This window comes from Camarhynchus parvulus, chromosome 10, assembly GCF_901933205.1.
Source record: "Camarhynchus parvulus chromosome 10, STF_HiC, whole genome shotgun sequence".
Classification (NCBI taxonomy): Eukaryota; Metazoa; Chordata; class Aves; order Passeriformes; family Thraupidae; genus Camarhynchus; species Camarhynchus parvulus.
Window position 1 is genome coordinate 12,506,779 of NC_044580.1, and position 12,824 is coordinate 12,519,602.

The 12,824-nt window shown below is 56.1% G+C and overlaps 2 protein-coding genes across 2 annotated transcripts; one reads left to right on the forward strand and one right to left on the reverse strand.

Moving 5' to 3' along the window:
- Positions 1-3,654: 3,654 nt before the first annotated feature.
- On the forward strand, positions 3,655-8,738 carry PLIN1 (perilipin 1). The gene is made up of 8 exons (XM_030955504.1): positions 3,655-3,699; positions 4,458-4,656; positions 4,758-4,840; positions 5,521-5,773; positions 5,953-6,272; positions 6,781-6,927; positions 7,609-7,833; positions 8,327-8,738. The coding sequence occupies exons 1-8, from the start codon at positions 3,655-3,657 to the stop codon at positions 8,708-8,710; spliced, it is 1,656 nt and encodes a 551-aa protein (XP_030811364.1). The 3' UTR covers positions 8,711-8,738.
- Positions 8,739-9,627: 889 nt separating this feature from the next.
- On the reverse strand, positions 9,628-12,622 carry LOC115907542 (ras-related and estrogen-regulated growth inhibitor-like protein). The gene is given in 6 exon segments (XM_030955495.1): positions 9,628-11,009; positions 11,563-11,639; positions 11,903-11,956; positions 12,374-12,512; positions 12,514-12,570; positions 12,572-12,622. Coding segments are annotated over 6 exon segments (804 nt in total). The 3' UTR covers positions 9,628-10,583.
- Between the last annotated feature and the right edge of the window lie 202 nt (positions 12,623-12,824).

Here is a 12,824-nt window from a genome sequence, read left to right on the forward strand (position 1 = left end):
CACCTGTATTTCAGTATCTTATAAACAGCTTTTCATTTGGATGGTTTAATGACAAATGCCAGTTCAGGGGAACAAAGGGTGACATCTCTGGCAGAGGTGGCAAGGGATGGAGCCAGGATAACTATTAAATATCTTATAAACAGCTTTTCATTTGCATGGTCATGGTTTAATGACAAATACCCAGTTCAGGGGGGTTAACAAAGGGTGACATCTCTGGCAGAGGTGGCAAGGGATGGAGCCTGGATAACCATTAAACTGAACTCACTGTTAGCTCCTACCCCCTGCAGCAAGAGTCTTGCAAACTTGGAAGCTCCCAAATGTCAGCTCCTGAACAATGTATAAAGCATGGCATTCAGGAGTGCTTTAGCAAGAGTTTTCTTCTGGCTTAGTGGCTTCAGACACATTCTGTCATGGAAACAGTAGGAGAGTGGTCATCTTCTCTTCTGCTTATAGACAAGGCCTTCCTAACATTAACACTGTGCTGGGCATGACATTTCAAGGAATATGTGAGCCAGTGGGGATTCCCAGGTGAGCATCAACAGCAGGCAAAGGTTAAAAACCAACATCACCAGGGAGATACCAAATAAACCAGTTCTGTAGAGGAAGTGTTGCTAGGGGAGGGTGTGAGTAGTCTTCCAAGTGTCTAAAAGCTTTTGGGCCAAGAGCAAGGCAACAATCGGTCTCCAAATCCAGGAGATAATACTTCTATATTGCCACAAAGAATTAAATCACACCTTTTTTTTTTTTAATGAAAGTAAAATAAAAATCTAAATAGCTTGTCTAGGAGGGCATCCTGAAAAAGAAACTGGGCAGACATCTGTCAGCAGTGGTTATGGGGTTGCTGATCCTGCATGGAAATGAATCAGATACTTCTCCAGCCCCTTCCCAGACCGAAGGATAAAGGTGCCTTGCAGGGCTTTGGGGATCTGGCTCATCCCCTCACTGTGGTGTATTACTGAGTGTGGAGCAGACTGCAGAGACAGGGGTGTGAAGCTGCTTCCCTGCACCCTGTGGATCTGTGAGCTCTCAGCATTGCCTGCAGGAGCACAGGGAGGGTTTCTGGTGCTGCAGTGGTGGGGCAGGGAGGCCGTGGTGCCTTTGCCCTGCAGAGCCAGGGCTGGCACAGCCTTTGCCCCAGAGGAAGGGGAGGGGATGAGCACAGGCTTTAGTAGGGCAAAGGCTGTTGGCTCCTGACTCCAGCCAAGGCAGGGAGGAGGTTGCTGTGCCCTCTGCACTTTCAGCCAGGCCAGCAGGGCTGGAAAAAGTCTGAGTGCCAAGAGAGCAAACTTTCAAGCAGGCTGGTGCCCTTTGTCGCTGTGTCTGGAGGGCAGGGTCTGACCCCAGCACCAGCTGGAGGCAGCCCAGCACACTCATGTGCCTCTGTACCCAGCCAGCAAGGCAGGCACAGCCCCAGCCTGGGAGCAAACTCTGGGCTCTTTGGGAAGCAAAGGGGCATTTCCTTTCTATCTGTGCCTTTCCCATGCCCCAGGGAAGCCTCCCACCCCCACACAGGAGCAGTGCAGACACAAGCAGGGAGCCATGGAGCCGTGTTGGGTGCTCACCTCCATGTGCTGAATGGGAGCGCTGGGCAGCTGTGGGCATTGTGAGCCACATGCCAAGGGACACACAGCAGCCCTGGACCTCTCATCTGCACTGATCTCCTGATTATTGCCTTGTCCTCAGGCATTTGTCCTCTTTCCACCACACTGTCCTCGTCTCATCAGTGTTGCTCATCTGTAGTCAGTAACCAAAGCTTGGCACGGTCCCATGCAGGTGGTGTGGTTTTCTTTTCAATCAGTACCACAAATGGATCAGTAACAATGGTGTGAGTCCTCAGTGTGCCTCCTGTGCACTGAGGCCATGGAAGAGCAGCATTTTGGTGAGGGCACTGCTGGCTGGTCAAGGAGGGCAGCAGCATTTGTGAATCCACATTTGGGGAACCATGTCTTTTTTTGGTCCCACCATCACAGGAAACATCTTGAATAGTCTGTCAGAGGATCACTGAGAGGGTAAGGCATTCTGGGGCATGGAACACAGGCTGCACCATCACCAAATGGGGCACAAACTCTGCTCAGAGGTGCACAAAGCAAGAATAGGAGATGTCAGGTACAACAAAGAAAATTCCAGCTCGACATTAGGAAAAAATAGTTTAACCATTAGTATGGTTAGTACAGGAACTGGGCCCCAGAGAGAGGGGAATCTTCTCCCTAGGAGTTTTTAAGACTGGACAAGACCAAGAGCAGCCTGATTTGGCTTTGAGGGTAGCCCTGCTTTGAGCAAGAGTTGAATGAAGTGATCTTCAGAGATCACTTCCAAATGGATCTTTTCTCCATCTACCCCAAATGCCTAAAGCTTTCCTAATGCAGTGTCTGCTCTGACCCTCAGCTAGAGCCTCCTCACCAAAAGCCTCATGAATCATCTTAGAAATTGCAGACCTGCCCAAACCAGATTGCTTAAAGCAGAATATGTCCCCCACATCTGCCTTCTGCTCCTTGTGCTCAGTAAACTGTCCTGGGGAGAAACCACCTTCTTGGTCTCTGTTAGGTTTCCCAGCAGGATCATACCCTGGTCCATCATGAGGCACAGCAGGGCTTACAGAAACACAGGAAGGTTTTATTCTCTTAGGAAACCCTGACTCTTCACCTTCTCCCTGTCTGCCCATGATCTGCTGCTTTCGAGGTGCTGAGGTGCCAGGGCAGCTCCTTCTCCTCTTGTGTGGAAGGAGAGGTGTTAAACCCTGGAACATTCCAGCCGTGCTGCAGCTGCTGCACTCTGCAGGGAAGGCGACAAAAGGGATTTTCTGCCGTCATCTGTTCCCAATTACGGTGGTTTCAGGGAGCTCCTTGGCCCGTTTCCACCACGATCCCTGAGCTCCCGAGCCCACGCAATGGGAGGTGGGGCCTGGTGGTGGTGGTAGTGGCCAGAGCACGGTGCCTCACCCTCACAGCACCAGGGTGAGGGGACAGTGCAGACACCACTCTCTGCTCCTGCTCTGCTGGGGACAGGCTGGCCCTCGGTGAGTAGTCTGTGCCCACTGGGTGCTCCAGGACAGCTTCAGTGGGACCAGGGGGTGAGAGCAGGGATCACCCATTCTCTCTAGATTTCCAGAATTTCATCTGCTGCTGTGAAAAAGGGGTCTGTGCTGGGGCTGGAGCTGTGTTTTCACAAGGATGAGTGTTGGCATTTTGAGCAGCAGATATGTGCAAGGGGGATGCTGATCTCAGCTGGACATCTCACCATATCCCTACCCACCACGCTATCTGCTCCTGTCCTGCCTTCCTATCCCTTCTCAGCCAGAGTCTACTCTCATGCACATCTGTTATCATCCTGGTTGCTCTGAGTTTGCTTTGCCAGCCTACTTTATCCTGCCCTTACCATAACTTCTCTGAACTACATCCTCTCAACTAATGTTTTTGTATCTTTGGGTGTTAAGGCACACGAGCAGGGCAGGGCTGCATGGAGGCTTTGGTTTTACAGTTTAACTGGTAAAAAGTCAAATGTTGGGCAATGCCACGTCCATTGCACCCACGGGAGGTGTGTGTCAGCCCAGCTGCTGTGTGAGGGGGTGAAGGAGTGAGGGGGAGCCCAAGCCCAGCCCTGCTTTCAGGCAGAGTCTGCGGTTCCCAACTTTGCTTTGCAGGTGGGTGTGCCACAATGACGGTGAAGAAGACTCAGCCCCTGCAGGATGGAAGTGCCAAGGTGGGTGCAGGGAAAGGGAGAGAGAAAAGGGCAGAGGTGTGCCAAGGGGGCCCGGTAGTGTGTGCTGACTGTGCTGGATGAATACCAGCCGCACCTCATGCTGTCTCACATGTCCCATGTTCTCTTTATGTGGATCTTTACCTGCAGTAGGATGGAGCATCATCAAAGGGAAAGGGCAAACCTTTTTGCTTGCTTGAAATTAAATAGTTCAGATTCAAAATTGTTAACCTTGAGCTGATGCAAGCACTAGCTGGCAACTGTGCCTGTCCTTCATCTGTGCCCCATTTAGTCCCCAGATCTCCAGCACGGAGGTTTCCACAGGGTGGAAAGCCAGAGGGAGCATCTAAACAGTTGGGTTTGAGACATTAGAGCGGTGGAGACCGACCCCCTCAGACACTGCCTGCAGTGTCCCTGCTCCCTCAGTGGCAGCAGCCAGAGAAATAACCTCCAGCTCTTCCCATGCAAGCCAAAGTGTGAGTCTTCAGTGTGCCTCCTCTGCACTGAGGCCATGGAAGAGCAGCATTTTAGTGAGGGCACTGCTGGCTAGTCAAGGAGGGCAGTTGTTCCTCTACAAAGCACTGATCCTCTACAAAGCACTGTTCCTCTACAAAGCACTGATCCTCTACAAAGCAGTGATCTCTGCTCACTGCAACCCGCTGAGAGCCAGCGGTGTGCGGGCAGCGGGGCGCTCCTCAGGGAATTGGGGCGCTCCTCAGGGCACTGCTGTTGGCTCACCCCTATCCACCCACCACGCACAGGAGAACGTGCTGCAGAGGGTGCTGCAGCTGCCCGTGGTGAGCTCGACATGCCAGACGCTGCAGCGCAAGTACAGCAGCACCAAGGAGTCGCACCCGCTGATGGCCTCGGTGTGCGAGGTGTACGAGCGGGGTGTGCAGGGCGCCGGCGCCCTGGCCATGTGGGGCATGGAGCCCGTGGTGCGCCGCCTGGAGCCACAGTGTGAGTCCGTCTGCTGGGGGGGACGGGGCAGGGGGGCCCAGCACAAGCATGGGCCTGGCACAGCCCAAGAGTTTTTCTTACCATGCTTTTGCCCAAGGCAGTTGCTGTGGCCAACAACCTGGCTTGCCGGGGCTTGGACCATCTAGAGGAGAAGATCCCTGCTCTGCAGTACCCTGTTGACAAGGTAAGTCACAGACAGGGTGAGCCTGTCACTCTTGCGCTGAGAATGACACAGGAACAGGCGGGAGGCAGTGTTGTAGAAAGAGCAAAGAAGGCTTTATTCTAGAGAACCACAAGGTTTTTATAGAGTAATACCATACATTCTATTTGATTGGCTAGTTAACAAAAACACCTTCCTCATACACCATCCTTGAGAAGAACAGAAAGATGAAGTAGAAAAACACCACCTGCAGATTGTTTGTACTTAACAAGTTGTCCCATCCTTGCAACTCCCTAAAAATTCTCACAAGTCGCTCTGAGAAACCCTTGCCATTTCTCTCTCTCTGTCCCATGGCATCCCACAGGACAGTCTGGGACCCCCCAGCCCCTCCGAAAAGCCCACAGTACATCTCCTCTAGTCTTGCTTCTGGATGGTGACAGGCTGCTGGCTGTGAAACAAGGCAGCATCTCCAAGTGAGGGCTCCTCCAAGGGCCTTTGCAGCCTAAACGATGGTTGGGGCTCCCAAATACAAGTCAGCAATGTCCTGTGTCCCATCCCTGCCAACTACCTGCAGCCCAGGCTGGAGAGAGCTATTATGCCCCTCTTGCTGGCATGGACATGGCTGGGGTCCCTGCGGTTCCTCTGGCTGTCCTATGCCACCCCAAACACACCAGAGGGGCTGTTCTCCATCTCTCTGCCCACAGCTCGCATCTGAACTGAAGGACACCATCTCCTGCCCCCTCCAAAGCGCCAAAAGCACCATTGGCAGCTCCATGGATAAGATCATTGAGCTGGCAGCAGAGGGTTATGAGGCCACCAAGAGCACAGTGGAAACAACAGCCAAGTACACAAGGAAGAACTCAGTGACCCAGATGGCAGCTGCAGGGGTCGACACAGCCCTGGGAGGGCTGGAGAAGCTGATGGAATACTTGCTGCCAGAGGAGGATGAAGAAGCAGGTAGTCCTAATGCCCAAATCCCCTCTGAGGGAGTCTGGTGACAACTGGCTGGGTGGCTCCTCAGCTGTGTGGTGCATGGGGCAGGAGAATTTTGCATAAGGATTTTGGCGTAAGTCTGCCTAGGAGCGTTGTCCCACCACAATGTAACCATTCTTCTGCCTGTACTCTTCTACCTTTAGATAAGAAGCCCAAAAAGAAACGTCTGTCAACACCAAAGGTGTCCCAGCAGCAGCCCAGCACTAGCACAACCACTCCCAGCACTCCCAGTGCTCCCAGGGCTCCCAGTGCTCCCAGGGCTCCCAGTGCTCCCAGGGCATACAGCGCATGCAGCACACCCAGCACTTCCAGCGCTCCCAGTGCTCCCAGTGCTCCCAGCACCCTGGGCCGGATTGGTGCTTTGGTCAGCACCGTGTCTCACCGCGCTTACCAGCAAACCACCCAAAGCCTCCAGCGTGCCAAAACCAAAGGGCAGGAGCTGGCCTCCTGGATCCCCATCCTGGTGAGTGCCAGGACCCACCTGCTGGGTTCCTGCTCCCCCATGTCCTCTTTTGAGCTGGTTTTGCTTTCAGACAGGAGGTTTCAGGCTCCTTGGAGTAAATCTGAGCAGAGTTCACTTCCCCTGCTCAGCAGGACAAGCTGGGGCTGGCGACTCTTGCGTGATGTTCACACATAACCATGTACCACATTAGTGGGACGAGTTATTTTTAGCAGGTTCCCAGCATGTAATTGTTGATTTATGGCCTTGCCATAACATCCTTCCTAAAGCAAAAAGCTCCTGCAGAGACCCAAAGGGGATGGGGAGAAGGAGGTACTTTTCCTACCCTGTGCTGTAGTGGGAACAACTTCCCCGGCCTGTGCTAAAATCCCAGAGCTCCCATCTGCCCTCAGGGTTTCTCCCCAGATGCACAAATGAGCTCCCTGTGTACCCCTGTGAAATCCTCAGGCTAAAAGGACAGAGTGGGACCAGCCAGCTCCCTCTGAGTGGTGCCTTTTTGCTCCCCTGGCAGGGAAGCCTGGCCAAGCCGAGTGCCCCTGCAGCCCCCCAGGCCCGCAGTGACGGGCAGGGCAGCACGGGCTGGCTGACCCGGCGCCACAGCAAGGCACCCGAGCAGAAGCAGGAGAAGGCAGGCAAGAAAGACACCAACCACACCCAGGTATGGAGAAAAGCAGAGCAGTGAGCTGGGAATGCTCCAAAGCATCCTCCTACCCATGGACCGTGGATGCTGTTCCCCCATACATTTGGGGCCCCTATCCCTGCTCAATCCTGAAACGCAGCTTGGAGGATGCAAGAGGGGTTTGGCAGTGGGGCAGGCCCAGGATCCCCTTCCCTTCCCCCAAAGCTGGGAGCTGTGGGCAGCCTCTGTGCCAGGCAAAATCACCGTGGCGTCTATGTTGAAAACTCCTTTGGAGCTGTGGGATGCCAGCACTGAACTCCCTACTGAACCTCTGAACACCCCTGAAAAATCCCCCGCCATGGTCCCAGCAGGGAGGGGCGGTCTGAGCCGGTGGGGCTGGGAACAGGCTCCTGCACGGGCTCCGCTGGGAGCTGGGGACGGGAAGCAGCAGGTTGGGGTCAGTGCCCTTTGCCTCTGCCTGCAGCGGAAGCACAGCCTCGAGCAGAGGGTCCCCCGGGGCCCCGAGTGGGGGGAGCTGGCAGGGACAGGGAGAGACCCTGCTGCAAAGAGCTGTGGTGGCTTTTGCAGAGCAGCCAGCTGAAATCTCTCAGGCTTAGAGCTGCAAAGGGGATGGGAAAACCAGGGCCACCCCTGTCCTGTCCTGCCTGGATGTGGGGCAGCCTCAGGAGCTGAGCTGGTTTCTCTGGGCGGGCGGGACAGGACCCCGGGCTCGTGGGCAGCGTGGCTCACAACCTGCAAAGCGCCTGCGCCTCGGGCATCTCCAGAGTGAAGAAGGTGCCAGCCGTGGCCTGGGATGCAGCAGAGGGCTTGATCCTCTTCACCCCCCGCAGGCTGTCCAGGGCCATGGAGACTGTGGATGCTCTCGGGGGGACCCTCGTCAGTGCCCCTAAGCATCTGCTGGGCACCCTGTACAGCTACGTGCCGGTGAGTTTGCCCCCAGCCAGGCCCTGTCCATCTCCAGCAAAGCCCATTCTGCTCAATCTCCTGCCATGGGCACCCCACAGCTGCAGGCAATGTCAGACTGGGGAGATGGGGTGCCATGAAGACATCTCAGTCCCACCCTCCTCTTGAGCATCCCCAAAGCCATGACAATGAGGCCCCCAACAGAACAAATGGGTCACACAGTGGTGACACCTTCACACAGCTCATGCCCAAGCCAAGGTGCGACCACATTCCCGGGAATGTGAAAGTTCAGGCTGAGACCCTGTTCTCCCTCCTTTACCTCAGCCTGTTGTTCCCCTGGGAGGGTTTCTCCACCACAGCTGCTCAAGGACTGCAAGCCACCCAGTCCTCTCCACTCTGGGGGCAAACTGGCTTCTCCTGAGGTTCTCCCAGTTCAAGGGGAGGGCTGTGCAGCATAGGTGGAGCAGGGCTGGCAGGTGGCTCCACCTGGCTGGGTGCTCACCCCATCTCTCAGCTCCGCAGGCAGTCGGTGAAGGAAGAAGAAGCATCCAGGGCCAGCAAGACCAACATGGAGAAGAAAGAGAAGAAGGAGGAGGAGGAGGAGGAGACCAAGCCCGCTGCCCCCTCCACTGAGGAGAAGTCCCAGCTGAGGAGTGACTGGCGGCTGTACCGTGGCCATCACCCCCTGTCCTTCCTGGGGCTCGAGGACCCCCTGTTCCTGCGGCACGGCTACTACCGCAGCCCTGCCCTGGAGCCCGAGTACCCATTCCCAAGGAAATCCGCCTTCTCCCCCTACAACAGGAGGGTGAGCGAGGGCTCCTACCGCTTCAGCCCCGAGTCCATGTACAGCCGGGCCTACTACGGCAGCCTCTACAGCCCTGTCTACAAGAAGGACTGAACCAGCGGGCGGGACAAGCATCCCAGCCCCTCTCTAATCCCCTCAGCACGCTTTGCCTGGGCCCCTGGCAGCTTCCCACACACACCCCTGTTCCAGGACAGGAGCTCAAAGTGGTAGACAGGCCATGGGATAGCTTATTCTGGAGTGCATCAAGGCCAGGATGGGGGAATAAAGGCAAACAAAAGCCCTGCTGCCAGAAGGAGAAGGTAGGGGAAGGTGGGACTAGGAAGGTGAAGGAGATGTGGAAAGAGCAGTGAGACCAGAAGAAGGGATCACCCAGGGCTGGCACTGGGCTACCTTGGACCCTGCTCAGCAGACAGAGCGAACTTAGATGGGCTACACAGTGAGAGACAAAGCTGTCAAACATCACCATAGCAAGCCGGTTTCCCCATCCTTCCTCCCTCCATCCCCCCTTGCAGGGCACATCCCTAGGCACAGATTGCTCCTCCATGGAGGGGCTGAAGATCCCCACCACCCAGCAGGATTCATGAGTGGGAAAGCCCTGGGCACTTCTCTCCCCGTTGGTGGTAAGATGGATGGTGGGGTCAGGAGAAAGAACAGGTGGAGCTCCTGGAGCCCCTCTCCCACAGGATCACCTGGCTTCCCACACCACCTTGTTGTATCTGCTGCAATAATAAACCTGCAATAATAAACCACCTGCCACTCACCCCATCTGCTCGGCCTCTTTGTGGCAGTGAGACACCAAACCAAGGGAACACAGTGGGGTGAGACCCCCAACTCAGGGCCAAGGGAGTGGGTGCGGGAAACATCCTGTTACATTCCCTGTGGGTAGCAGCCACTGGGAGAGTGGGTGCTCATGCCCAGCACGGTACGTGTCTCTTCCCATGCCCCAAGTACAAATTCACAGCTCCAAGGAGCCGGGGCTTCCTGCCAAAGACAATTTATTGCATTTCCAGAAGAACACAGCAGGGAAATCAGTGTCCCTACAGCACGCACAAACCCTCTTCCAATACACTGCTTTCCCAGGGCACAAAGAGAAGGGTTTGGGAGAGGCAGGGAAAAGCCTCCCAGCAGCAGAGGGGTCAGCGAGCCCCTTTCCCCAGCTCCTTTCCTCCCCGGGGAGAGGCAGCCCTACAGAAGGAGTGGCTTGGGAAGGCCCGTGGTGCAATTCCCATCCTGGGAACGAGCCCCGCGCTTGGCTTTTCCCAGGCACAGCCTGTACAGCGCCCACCCGCACAAGGGAAACAAACGGCTGGGATGGCTGAAAGGCTGTGGGGGAGAGACAGGGCTGTGAGCACGGCTGTTCAAAAGCACGGCGGGGGATGGGAGGCACCAGTCCGCACCAAATTCCCCAGGATCACCGGTGCCCTGGGCTCTGATACACAGGTGGGAACTACCAGTGGCTCCCCAGTGGGGAAAGCCCCAGCTCTCCAGCTCATGGGTGCTCCAGGGTTACTGAAGAGGATCCTGATGAGGGCTAAACAGAAATAAGGGTCCCAGTGTAGGAGTGGAGAGACAGGGAGTCGTGTGCTGTACAAGAGCAGGATGTTCTCCCTAACCGCTGACAGCCTGGGCAGCTCCTGCTGCAGGAGCTAGGGATGCTGCTGCCTGGAGCTTCGGCAAAAATTCCCCCCGTGGTTTCCAGTGTTGGGGATAGAAGGAGAAAGCAGGAGGCACCTAAAGAGCTGGTACAACAAAGAGATGAGACTGTCCCACGGCAGAGCCAAGAGTAACCTACTACAGTCCTCGGCTGCACTGGCTGTGCATGGCAGGACACCCAGACCCTGACGCAAGGAGGAGAGCAAGGAGCCCATCATACTCATGGAAAGACACACACCATGTCCATGGGCACCCAGCGAGGAGGCCTGGCCCAGCTGGGCAGCACAGAGAGCAGCAACACCCGTGCAGGGGCTCAGAGGGAGTCCGTTCGCTTTCGGGCAAACACGGCCGACATGGTCTTGACGATGCCCCGGATCCCTGTGCCCTTCTTCAGGGCCAGCTTGGTGTCTGGGATGAGCTTGGCCAGTCCGTGGAAGACCATGAGGGCGCCGTGATAAGCCTCAGCTGCAGAGACCTCATAGAAACCGCAGTCTAAGGAGAGGGCCAGGAGCCGGCCCTCCTCGCTGGACACCACCCGCTGGTGGTGCAGGTCCCGTTTGTTGCCCACAATGACAATGGGCACCTTCTCCTGGTTCTGCCCCTCCTTGGCAGCCTTGATGAACTGGACTTTGAGGGGCAGGATGTTGAAGCTGGCACGGTCACAGATACTGTAGACCAGGACAAAGCTGTCCGCCCACTGGATTCGCTTCTCCTCCGAGGAGCCATTGTCTGCCTGCTCCTGGGGAAAGAGAAAAGGAAGGGTTGTTTTATTGGGCTCCCTCCCTCCCCGCCTGCCTGATAGAAGAGAGCAATCCTGAGCCTGTCAGGACAGAGAACAGCAAAAGGGCAGAGAGAAAGAGGAGTACCAAGGAAGGCAGAGCAGCACCTGGCTAGCAGAACTAACCAAGGGGGGGATGATTCAGCTTTCAGCATCACACCCTAATCGTAACCGTCACCCAGCTGCCAAGCACTGCAGACTGTAGATGATAACACTGTGGGGACCTCAGAGCAGCACCTCTATTTCTTTACCACAGTCCTGTATTCCCATCAGTGCTTCAGCTCCAGTGTTCACAGCCAGAGGGCCTTGGGCTGTGGTAACTATTGCTACCCTGTCAGCAACATTGCTGTCCTGTGCTTGGCAGCTGAGAAGGGTTCAGTCACTTATGAACCCTCTGATTTGAAAGCCTTGCTCAACTGGACCTCCCAGCCTGTGGTTCCCCATAGATAACTTCCAGTAAAGGGTTTTTTGGTCCCTGGGGTAGAAAGGGATGATAGGAGTGGAGCCCTCTCACCTGGGAATTGGGGACGTCCCAGATGTGTAAGAGAATTTCTCGGCCATCCACAGTCAGGTTGTGGCTGTAGATGAATTCTGCACCCCGAAAAAGAAAAAAAAATCGTCATCTTCATGGTGCCACCAGCTGCCACCCTGAACCTTTTGCACCCCAGAGAAGCAGCTCTGGAGCAAAGAGACGGGTCACTGAACAAATACAACACTGAGCCCCTGGCAGCAGGCAGATGCTCTGGAGAAAGGCAGGAGAGGATGGTCTGCAATGAAATTCCACAGGCAGAAGCAGGGCTGTCTCTGTACCCCAGTCCCTGCTGGGAACTGGCCTGGCCTGGCCTGGCACTCACCCATGTCCCCGTACTCTCCAATAAAGCGCCGGGTCAGGAAGCGCACGGTCAGAGCTGCAGACGGAAGGACAGGAATCATCAGAATAACCCAAAACCTGGAGGACTGTCCTTTCTAAATCCAGAGCAGAGTCAGGCACCATGCCCTTGTAAACTCCTACAAGCAGCAACGACCTCTGAGTTCCCCCAGCCACCAGCAGGTCTGTGAGCTCAGCAGAGGCACAGCACGAACCAAAGCATCTGCACGATCCGGAGCACCAGCAAACTGCAGCTCAGTGGAAAATACCTTCCCCTGTCATTGCCCAGCTGGCTACAAGGTTGTGCTCAGCTTCCCCACCTTGAATCACAGCGGCACCCCAGGGCTCAGCCCCACTTCACCAATTCCTCCACGGGCTGCTCCCTGCCACTGTCCTCCAAACACTGCTGCAGTTTTCAGCAAGGAACCCCCTGCTACAGTTCACGGTCAGTTCTCACCTGATTTCCCTACGTTGTCTGCTCCCATGACAAGGACGTTTGCTTCCATCTTCAGGGCAGCGGGGCCCGGCACCTCCATGAGGGCAGGGTGGTCGGGGGTGAAGCTGGTGCTGCGGCGCAGGGGGAGCCGGAGCCCCATGCCGAGCGCGGCCGAGCCCCTCGCACGGTCCCAGCCGTGTGTACAACTCGGCTCGGCACAGCCGACAGCCCAGCGCTTCCCACGGCACCCGGGGGACCCACCAGGCCCATACCCCTCCCCGCAGCCGCAGGGGCGGTGCACAGGGAACTGCAGGCAGCCGGATGAAAAACTTTGTCATCGCTCGGAGTGTCCTGAACATACGTCAGTGGCTGAGCCGGCCCTGCCAGCCCCCAGCGCGGCGGGCGGCCGGGAAGCACCAGCTGTCGGCACCAGCTGCTCCCCAAGCCGCATCCCAGGAGGGACCCACGCCCC